The following is an 11553-nucleotide window of genomic DNA, read 5'->3' as shown; positions in this document are numbered from 1 at the left end:
TTCGAGCAATAGAACGAACGAGAACCAATCAGCGTGCAGGAGGGGGCGTGTGCAGCTCAACAAAGAAAAGTATTATAGCTTGAACCTGCTCCATTTCAGAAATAATGGAAGAACACAAACACCCCATCAGGCAATGGATATTGATTGAAATGTAACTTTATTCAAACTCTTCTGAATCAAATTATATTGCCCATGTTTGTTTATTTCCAGAATAACATATAGTAGGCTACATGAACAGTGTCGCCTGTCCAGCCTAATTTAAGATTTGTGTTGATTGACACATTGGCTGTTGCAGGGATCAAACCTATGACTTTTTATATACTGGACAGGCCTGCACCACAATTATTCTGCTTCTCAGGCCTAATCATAGTGTTTTGACATTGTTTAAAAAATATATAAAGTCACACTTGCAAGACTATCTTCACACTTCGTTTCAGGAGAGAAGTGCTCTGAGAACTTATTATTTGGCCTCCGTACCGTTTATGCTTGGATGCGAGCCACGAACATTTTGGAGATTTTCAAGTGGGCCTTGAGTTGGAAAAGGTTGGGAACTGCTGTACACATGTATTGATGCCTTGGACAAACACATGACACAGCTGTTTAGTCCTCAGATGTGGAACATATTTTGTGGCATGGTCCCAACCATAAACAGCTGCAGTATCACACAGGAAGTTTCTATGGTGAGGCAGGAAGTGGGTATGGTGTGGTTAGTGACTCACTGCCTGTGTACAGCATGTGAACCACTGACCCCTTCAGAGGAAACGGAGCTGTCACACCCAGACAGCTCAGATGCTGGAGGCTTGGCCGATGCTTGCTCTCTCTCTCAGCTCCACGTTCAGTGACTTGCTTCAACAGGACACGTGGCTGTTGATGGACACATTTGTGGCAGTCGAACCTGTGACCTTTCAGTTACAGGACAGTCTCCATACATGAACACCAGACTGCTCTGCACATATGAAGCCATTGAGAGTTTTTTGTGTGTTTAGCCATTTTGTGATTGTCCTGACCTTCACTCTGATTGAGACACTCTGAGTCTCTGTGAATGTGAAAGCCTCCAGCAGGTGGAGACACTGAGTCTCTGTGAATGTGAAAGTGTCCAGCAGGTGTGGAAACACCAGCCTCTCTTTGCTTTTCCTCTGCTGCCTTATCAGCTGCATTGCACAAGACAGACTCACGTCTTGTGGAACATGTACAGTGGAGAGAGACCATGTTAACTTTGCTATCATACCAACCTCTATAAATGATTACATGATGCTCAGACCTTACACATTTTTTGATACGTATATCTTGTGATAAGAATTGTTTGAGGAAAGAAGGAAATTAATGATTTCACTCCAAAACACTGTGTAGCTATCTTCCTTTTTTAATAATCTGATGTTGTTCATTGCTCAATATTTGAAAAATGATGATACAATCTAACTATTTTGTCAATAGAAGGCGATCGCAATAATATTCAATATTAGCTTTACTTTCATACCAGCGCTGTATTTGTGGCCTATGTGTATTTGTCACAGCACTCGTCAGATATTTCAAACATTGGCGTGAAACTGTTCAAATGTACGCAATGTGATATTAAAGTCTGTCAGCTCATGTCCTCTCCCCTCTCAGAAGTTCTCCTATAGATAACATGCAGAGTGTACAGACATGAAGTCCTCTCCTCTCTCTCTGTTAGAAGTTCTCCTATGCTAACATGCAGAGTGTACAGACATGAAGTCCTCAGAGTGCAAAGTACTGTACAGGCATGTGTCCTTGGCATCTGGTTTAAATTGAGCTCTGTGTTGCGCTGATTACAATGTTGCACCAACAGCAACAAAGAGGAAACTGAAACATACTCTCTCAACAGCTATCATTTCCTGTTGAGCAGTGAGATTCAAACTGGAGCTGTAAACAGAATTGATAGCAGACCTGTTGAGCAGTGAGATTCAAACTGGAGCTGTAAACAGAATAGAGAGCAGACCTGTTGAGCAGTGAGATTCAAACTCGAGCTGTAAACAGAATAGAGAGCAGACCTGTTGAGCAGTGAGATTCAAACTGGAGCTGTAAACAGAATTGAGAGCAGACCTGTTGAGCAGTGAGATTCAAACTGGAGCTGTAAACAGAATTGAGAGCAGACCTTCAGGCCAAGTTGATGTTGATGTTGATTTTATTTTCAGAAGGGATAATGCACATGAATTACCATGAGGACTTGACTTGAGTCCAGATTTAGCCATACAGGCTCATCTTTATCTGCAGTCCCTGGCAGGTTGATGCTGGCATAAAAAAACATCAAAAGAAAACATACATAGTGAATTTAGACTCACTGTTTAATTTTCCTCATAAAATATCATTCCAAGTTATAAAACTGGAACAATGATGTGCAGGTGAAATAAAAACAGCTCACGCCATCGCATAATATGGTGAAATGAAGTTAAAAGGCTCTCATGTAAAAGTCATACATATTCATGATGGCTTCATATACAAAACATGAATAACAAACTCGACAAACTCAAAAATAGTTCTCAAATAGTTCTTGATAGGCAGCTTGTGCCATTGCGGATTCACAAAGTGGGGTCCGGGGACGCCCAGGGGTCCTTGAGGGGCTTCCAGGGGGTCCCCAGCAAAAAGGGGAATAATTTCTTTCCTATAATTCCATGATCCATAAGTAACACAGCTTTGTCAGAGAATGGCAGTGAAGGAGCCTGTGGTCTGGTATCTGCAGGCCTGTGTGGGAACAGGACCAGCCGCTGCACACCTTACCACACATCACCTTAAGCAAGGCCGTGGTGTGGAACACGTGACACGGGTCAGACATATAAACCTCAGCTGGTCCTCGGTGCCTCAGTCTGTCAAGATGAAGGGGCTGCTCGTGCTCACCGCGCTGGTCCTGGCCGTTTGTGGCAAGGAGACTTTCGAGGGGTAAGTGGTCCTGCTCCCACTGCTGGATTTGTTGGGCATTGCTGAATGTACAGGTGACCGTGTGTGTGCATAAAGGTAGACCCAATATCATTGAATTCATAGTGCCAATATTAATCCTTCCCTGTTTATTGCCTTTTTATGTCAAAATCTCGCAATTTCATGGAACTACGGAACATTTATCAAAATGAGTGACCTTTTTAATAAACCTCTATAGACATATTAGAAACAACTTTTGATTCTAAATACTTCTTTTGCTAGTAGGCTATAATGCATTTTTGCATTATAGCCTACAATAGTTGCACAATAGTTTGCGCTATAGTTCTACAAAGACCTGTAGAACTCCTCATAACACTGAGGGATGACTTCAGCTACCAGTAGTTTTGCTTGACCAGTTCAGTTCTAACATTATAAACATTTTAAATCTATAGGGTGAAGTATTTCATGGGAATATTAATATAATACATTAATCTAATATTGAGCTAGAATATAGGACATGACTAGGATACTAAATATGATGTGATCAGGCTAGCATGACCTATGTCGGCATGCTGTTCAGGTTTTGCTTGGTGTCAAAATGGACATAAGTGCAGTTACTACTGAAAGCCCAGGGCTGAAACGCACCTGTTTGCTGTGCTGCTGCTGTGCATCATTAAAAAGGTGTTGGAGTGATTTGTGAGTGCTGAGCATTTCATTAGTTGTTTTTGTGTTTTGGCTCACAGGCATCAGGTGCTTCGTATCACCGCCAAGGATGAAGTCCAGCTGTCTCTGATCAGGGAGCTGGAGGGGCTGGAGCACCTCCAGGTAAGCCATAAAATAATTAAATAAATATGAACAATTAACAACATGCGCGCGCGCGCACATGCCCGCGCACACACACACACACACACACACACACACACACACACACACACACACACACACACACACACACACACACACACACACACACACTTAGTGATGTGCATAATTAGCTTTAATATTTTAATTTCCAGCACTTAAATAAACCTGACTTCCTTTGACTGACTTTTTTTTTGCCTGGTCCCTGTGCTCTCTCAGCTGGATTTCTGGAGGGAGGCCACTGATGTTGCCACCCCAGTGGATGTCAGGGTGCCTTTTGACAGCCTGCAGGCCGTCAAGGTCCACCTGCTGAGCCAGGGGCTCCACTACTCCATCATGATTGAGGACGTACAGGTAAGAGACCAGAACCAGAAGAGTCATGGAGCAAGTGAAAAGGCTTGGATTCTCAGGTCAAGTTACAGAGGTTTAGGAATACTGATGACAATACTGTATTTACAACACCTGGTTTTCATTGTTTTTTTGTTTTTTTTAGAATATTGAACTGATTTTTGAACTTTATGACTTGGTGCCTACAATGGCTAGAAGGTTTGTTCTGACTGCCTAATGGAGGTTTGGATAGTTTCCTTGAATGATGTGTTTGGTGATTTCCCCTCAGGCGGTGCTGGATGAGGAGCAGCAGAGGATGCAGTACGCTGCTCGTGGCGCTCAGCCCAGAGACACAGACAGCTTCGACTACTCCAACTACCACAGCATTAGCGAGGTCAGTCACACCACCTGACAACTACCACACCATCAGAGAGGGCTTTCAATACAGAACATTTTAGAAAACAGATTTTGGCATCAAAATACATTTTATATGAATCAATGTTTTGATCGGAAACACATTTGTGTGGAACCACTTTTGATAAACAACACTTGACATTGAGTGACAGTATCTGTTACTCATATTGCTTCAGACTTTACTTCATTAGCAAGGTTACATTTAAGTTGTAAAGTCAAGCGTGTCAATCCCTGCAGCTATTAGTTGCTACCAAATCTTCAAAACCCACTTTGCCTTTCCACAAAAAGTGGAGAAATGATTGATGGTAGAAAATATTATTTGATCAGAGTTATTATTATTATTAGACACAGCTTATAGGGGCCTTTTTTAAATATTATTTTAGATGTGTCCTTGAAATTGAGATTTACTTTAACTTTTGCTTGATGAGAAGTTGAACTACAACATCGAATGTGGTTTCACTTAGGCTAAAGAGCGGTGAGTGTTGTACCCCATGTGTAAAGTCAAGGATCTTGCCTTTCTTTTAGATCTACAGGTTCCAGGACATGCTGGTGGCTGAGAACCCCAACCTGGTCAGCAAGATGGTGATTGGTCAGAGCTACGAGGGCCGTCCCATCAACGTTCTCAAGGTGAAAACAGACAACAATGCAAAACGCATGCATTTAATGGCTTGTGTTCCAAAATGAGATACACACCATTTGAAACTTTTGTGACTTCTTCAGTACTCTTCTTCAGTACTCTTCAGTACTCTTCTTCAGTACTCTTACAAAATGAGTGACAGCACACAACTAAAATAAATGATGACACTTTTTAAAAATGCTAGTGACTTAAGTACAAAATAATGACACTTGTACAAACTGGATGATGTTTCAGGGCATACTTTTTTGTGTGCAGTTGGATCAGTCGAGCGGTGCCACTATAGTAGTAATTTCCTAGACCTGAAACCCAGTTTAAAGTGTCTTTACTCATTCTTCACTTTGGCCAGCTGTTCACCTGCACCTCTCCCTTTCCTTTTGCCTTTGTTAGTTCAGCACCGGTGGAACCAAACGGCCCGCCATCTGGCTCGATACTGGGATCCACTCCAGAGAATGGGTCACTCAGGCCAGCGGCACCTGGTTTGCCAAGAAGGTGCGCAGATAGCTTTCACATTGCCCTTCACCATCTGTCTGGCTGCTGACTACTGATCTGCTCCACTGAATATCTTCTCTTTTCGACTGTGATCATCAGATCGTGACTGATTACGGCCGTGACACCGTCCTCACCGCCATCCTCAACAAGATGGACATCTTCCTGGAGATTGTGACCAACCCTGATGGTTTCTACTACACCCACAGCACTGTGAGTCTCTCAGAGAGGAGTACAAGCCGACAGGAGGACAAGATGCAGAGAAAATGCACCTAGAAAATCATGAATCAATTTATAGATTATTTATTATTTATAGAATTGTTTCATACCAAAATAAGATATTACTCTCGCAAAACAATTAATGCATAAAATGAAGGACAGCAGGTAACTTATAGCTGCACGGGGCAACTTTGCATGCTGGCGGTTCTAAACAGCAACAAAAGGAAATTGTTTGAAAAATTTGAACTTCAATACCCAGAAATCATGTGACGATCTGTTTCTGCAGAACCGTATGTGGCGTAAGACCAGGAAGCCCAACTCCGGCTCTTCCTGTGTTGGAGTGGATCCCAACAGGAACTGGGATGCTGGTTTTGGAGGTACGTCTCTCTCCCATCCCTGGAATCCACCAATGTGCAAAGCATTTTCTTCTTGACAGTGGCATCAAAGCCCCTCCTAACTTTTAGGCCTCCATCTCCTTGCAGTTTCTCTATCTCATTCTATTGTCTTTGCATTCAGGACCTGGTGCCAGTCGCAACCCCTGCTCAGAGACCTACCATGGACCCAGGGCTCACTCCGAGTCCGAGGTCAAGTCCATCGTGGACTTTGTCACGTCCCACGGCAACATGAAGGCCTTTGTCTCCATCCACGCCTACTCTCAGATGCTCCTGTACCCCTACGGCTACACCAGAACTCCTGCCAAGGACCAGAGCGAGCTGGTGCGTTGTACATACAGACAGAGTCCAGGACTCATTTTCAGGACTCGCAACTCGACTTGCAGTTGAGTACCGATGACTTGGACTCGAGCATTTATGCATTTTGGACTCAGAAGTTGGAGATGAGGACTCGGACTTGTTAATTGATAAAGATATTTTATTTATTTTTTTGTAATAGGCCCTAATAATTTGGCATAAGATATTAATAGCTATGTTAATACCATGACATTATTCAATTTTGTGCAAGGGCAGGCACGCTCATGTTCAGTAACTCTGGACTCGGACTCATCTTTGGTGAATTGGACTTGAACACCGGGGACTCGAGACTCGACATAATAGTGACTTGACTACCGCACATGCTATGGGCTATGCGGAGCGATGAAGTCATAGAGAGCTTCAGTATCAGGAGGGATTTTCATTTCAGATTACTCTGTATGCAGTTTATGAATAAGTAGCCTATGGAAACTGGTGCAGAATTTGACAAATGAAGTCTGGTGCCAACTACTTTATAGCTTTTCTCGCATTTCCTTACCAATCTAGAATGTAGGATTTGTTACATCTCTTGTTTGGGACATTGTAAATTAGCACTTTCTACCACGTCATGTTGGAAAGCTAAGAATTTAAGCTTATTTTATTGTTGTATACATTCGAAGGTAGTCTTGAATAATCCCATATCAAGAAAGGTTCATGACCATGCAAGTTTCTTCCTACAGCATAGCCTGGCCCAGAAGGCCATCACTGACCTCGCCTCTCTGTACGGCACTCGCTACAGATACGGCAGCATCATCAACACCATCTGTAAGTTTCTGCAGCACTGCTTACAATCTTGCCTGTTTAAGCCCTCTGTTTATGTCAAGTCTAAACATTTTTTTTTAATTGTAGACCAAGCCAGTGGCGGCACCATCGACTGGACCTACAACCAGGGCATCAAGTACTCCTACACCTTTGAGCTCAGGGACACCGGTCGCTATGGTTTCATCCTGCCAGCCAATCAGATCATCCCCACCGCCTCTGAGACCTGGCTGGCTCTGATGGCAATCATGGATCACACCAGCAAGAACATGTAGTGTGGAGATCCCTGTGGAGATCACTTTTGGCAAACGCCCTTTTTAACCAATAGTTATCACCACCATCACCATCATCCTCCTCCTCCAGAGACACCATTAACACCACCAACAGACAAATAAATGATCCTTCTGAAAACCAGCTGTTTCCCTGTATTCTATGATTTTAAACACCTTCAATTGTAGGCTATATTATGAGACTACACCGTTTCAGAGCATTAGAGACAGCCTCAGATATTTGTGTATTTCAAGGCTTCAATTAGTCTTTTGAACATCCTGCATTTCACACTATCCCTGTCATTGCATACATCATTATTTCCATATCTTTAAATGTTCCAGTGAAAAGATTTGTGTCCAGTCAGGGTGCAAAATGTCAGTAGATATATTTTCTTGTGAAGTTAGGGGATCTCATTGATTTATTGTCCTGATTTGGCCTGATTAAAATGTATCTGGTTTTCCTGCTGTGGATTTTTTTTTTTTTTTACTTCAGCAGGTGTTTTTACGTTAGATAAAATCTGACCAGGAACGAGTAAGAAATGGCTCTTTGTGCAGAAAATTGCTCAACTTGAAGAGTTGTTGCTCTATAAAAGTAGGCTATTCAACTAGAACCACTTTGCTATAACAAAAAGTAGGCTACGGAACTAGAATGGTAACTTCAAGTAAATGAATGTTCTGGCTTTCATTGCTTTTGCTATTTCTTCTAACCACCTTTACTTACCACGTCATGGCACCCATATGAACAATCAAACAATTCCAAATACAGCATACAATTATACACTTTATTATTTGACATTCATGTACAAAAAACAAAGCCAACTGTGATTGGTTAATGTGGATTAAGACTGATAGTGAACAACACCAAAGGCATCCAAGAGGACTAGAGGTGGCTGTGAAAAAGCTCCACACACACACATTCATGAGAAAAAGGCCCTGGAGAGAGAAACCCATACACTGTACCATATAATACACTGATACACTCTACTCACACTAAGCACCCTGCTCTTCTTCAGCAACAAGGAGCTTCACACATTTCCACCTGGGAACTGCCCCAATACAAGTCTTCTACTTCTAGACCGAGGGCTCAGTGCCTTGCTCAAGGGCACTTTGACAGTGGCTGCTGAAGAGGCACTTTTCCTGCCAGTCTGGGATTTGAGCTGGCGACCATCCTGCTTTTACCCCCTGCTCTACCAACACCACTTCAATTCAAACTGGTTGTAAAATATCGATCTCTGCTTCTCCAACAGGGTCCAAAAAACAAGCAGCCAACACAACAAAACACACCGCAGAAGGCCACACGTTAGCAGTGAGCAAAGCAATACTGTTATTCACATTTTTTGAACGGGTCAGTGGGAACAGAAGTGCTTGTAATTCTTAGTATCAATACAGTCAAGTCATAATGCCCATTTCCTTCCCTTAGTGACACTTCATATGATGATGGTGATGCAATGCAAGTGATCGCAACTTGCGGTGTTGAAACAAAAAATAACACATCTGTCGGGTAAGAGCAAGCAGAAGCAGCAGGAAGAAGATAGAGCACGTGGAAACAGACAGCACAACTTGTCATTTGACATTAGATCATGCTCTGTTCCATTAAGTCTACATACAGTATCTCACATGTAATACATGTCATATATTTCCAGCAGATCCTTCATGTCATTTGCATTTGATTATTCTCTCCACACCAATATAAATCAATGTATTGGAGCACCATCTCACTACTATAATAAGGCGGCCGGCGGCGGTGGTTCCGCGCGGCGGCACACAATCGCTCAACAATCACACAAGCGCTCGAGCACGCCGCGAGTCACGCCCGAAATGTGTGTGCTAAGCGCACAATGTTTCTAGTTTACTTGATCGATGCGTTGATGGGACTCATTTGTACCTATGTGGAGATATGGTCGCTAAGATACAAAGGCAAATAATGGTTGAATAAAGTTAATCTACTGAAATATGTGATACTGTGTGTGTACAGATGAGTGTACTGACAAAAGAGAATGGACTAGAATAGTGTTAAATGAAACAACTATAAGCTAACTCCAGTGCAAAAAGATCCATCAAAGTTAAGTTTGCCGACGAGGCACTGTGCAAATTTTCAAACAAAGAATTCATACAATTCCTTTTTTTTAATAGAATACATTATAAGGCTGAAAATACTATAGTCTTAGATAAACCCACAGAAGTGAAGGAGTAAAGTATAGCTGGGTAAATATGCACCACTCTGTCATGATTACAGAGTGTCGTTTAAGTTGGTCTGTTCTCTTTACAGGCTTCCTACACGCTCCATTTCAAAATGTCATGTCAATGTCTTTTTCTTGGATTTGAAGATTTTGGTTGGTGACGTTAAACTAAATGTATGCTGGTGACGGCTGGGTAAAGACTGCCGTATCACACTAAAGCCAAAGATGATTTTTCAGAAGTTTTTACAACATATGAAACAACAGAGGGTCTACAGGAACATAACATTATGTAGAGATATTTGTACATGTATCAGGAGTGAAAACATACTCACCCCTCACATACTTTTACACACTTTACAGAACTGAAAATTGTCAATTGTCATTTCCACACTTGCTCAGACTTTCAGAGCGCTGTAGGAACCCTGTGCTTAAGGCCATTTCAGAGAGGAACCCTGTGCTTAAGGCCATTTCAGAGAGGAACCCTGTGCTTAAGGCCATTTCAGAGAGTACAAACAATGTCTGTTTGAAATACGGGTACGACTAGTGCAACGAAATCATTCCCAAACAGAAAGAAGCGGTTACCAATAAAAGACGATAGATGGCGTCAGAGACCACTCAGGTAATTGTTGCATTATGCATGAGTAACAAGGTAGAATTCAATGTGCAGGAGGGGAAACACTTATGGCAAAGACCAAATTTAGATCTTTTGTCATATTCTCTTTAGAAATGCATCCCATTTTAAAAGCAAAATTTACTAGAATCTTTGTTGCAGAAACAGACATTTTTATTATGGCCAAGTGCAACACAGATGTGTGCACAACTGCACACAAAGGTGCACATAAAAGATTTGAGTGGATTGAGGCACTCATTTTAACTACTTAATGGTCTATTATGATTAATATAGTGAGAATCCTTGTTTAAAAAATCATTCTTGTAGACAGGGGTGGGCAAGCTTTTTTGAATGGGGGCCAGATTTGATCATGTGTAAATAAATACCTGGGGGCCAGCTGCTTCTCACATCATATGGGTTATTAAAAAAATCAGACATTTGTAGTCGAAGGATTTTTTTGTTTAATATTAGTCCTTAACCCATTGATACCTGATGCAGCATTTGCGTGTATATCCCTCATTTGTGTGTGTATCCCTTTAAGACCGCGAACCGCGTATGCTGCATCAGGTATCAATGGGTTAAATCAATAGTTCAATAGGCTGTGTCAATTTATCCACCCGTTCACTGCTGGACAAACGCTGGTATGAATTATGTTTAATCTCGTTATGTCTTTTTCACGTTGAACGCTTTCATAACAGCGACGGTCTCTTGGCAAATGAGACAAACGTCTTTCCAGCGCTCCTGAAAGCGACGGCCCTCGCTGTCAACTTTACGCTTCTTTGCTGTGGCCATGTCTGCCACCCACTGGGAAATGTCTGTTGCTAAGGTAACCCGCTCGTTTGCTGTTTACAGACTGAAAATATTAGCACGCTTGCGTTTTTCCTACTTGGTGCTTGTCTATATCGTTAGGTGAAAAGCCGCGGGCCGTTTAAAATCGGTCCGCGGGCCGCAATTGGCCCCCAGGCCAGACTTTGGATATGCCTGTGACAAGAAGACGGGTTCAGAAACTGTAAGTTATCATTACATTATGGACAGCCGATAAGGAGAAGTCAACTTGCAGAGTAATTGGTAACAAGTAGAGTAAAAAAAAAAACTAATTTTCCCCATCTTGTAACTTGCACCACCACTACTACTGCGTACATGTGCTCACAAAGGCACAAACCAATGGGGGGGG

The 11553-nt window shown here is 42.2% G+C and overlaps 1 protein-coding gene across 1 annotated transcript; it reads left to right on the top strand.

Moving 5' to 3' along the window:
* Positions 1-2830: 2830 nt before the first annotated feature.
* cpa5 (carboxypeptidase A5) lies at positions 2831-7714 on the top strand (the record flags this gene model as incomplete). Its single annotated transcript, XM_083655120.1, has 11 exons — positions 2831-2895; positions 3615-3696; positions 3952-4086; positions 4349-4453; positions 4999-5100; positions 5498-5599; positions 5699-5809; positions 6102-6192; positions 6332-6531; positions 7242-7326; positions 7411-7714. The coding sequence occupies 11 exons, from the start codon at positions 2831-2833 to the stop codon at positions 7593-7595; spliced, it is 1263 nt and encodes a 420-aa protein (XP_083511246.1). The 3' UTR covers positions 7596-7714.
* Between the last annotated feature and the right edge of the window lie 3839 nt (positions 7715-11553).

This window comes from Poromitra crassiceps, assembly GCF_964638095.1.
Source record: "Poromitra crassiceps genome assembly, chromosome: 18".
Taxonomy (NCBI): domain Eukaryota; kingdom Metazoa; phylum Chordata; class Actinopteri; order Beryciformes; family Melamphaidae; genus Poromitra; species Poromitra crassiceps.
The sequence above is the reverse complement of the archived record's forward strand: the minus strand, read 5'-3'. Positions and strand labels throughout refer to the sequence as shown.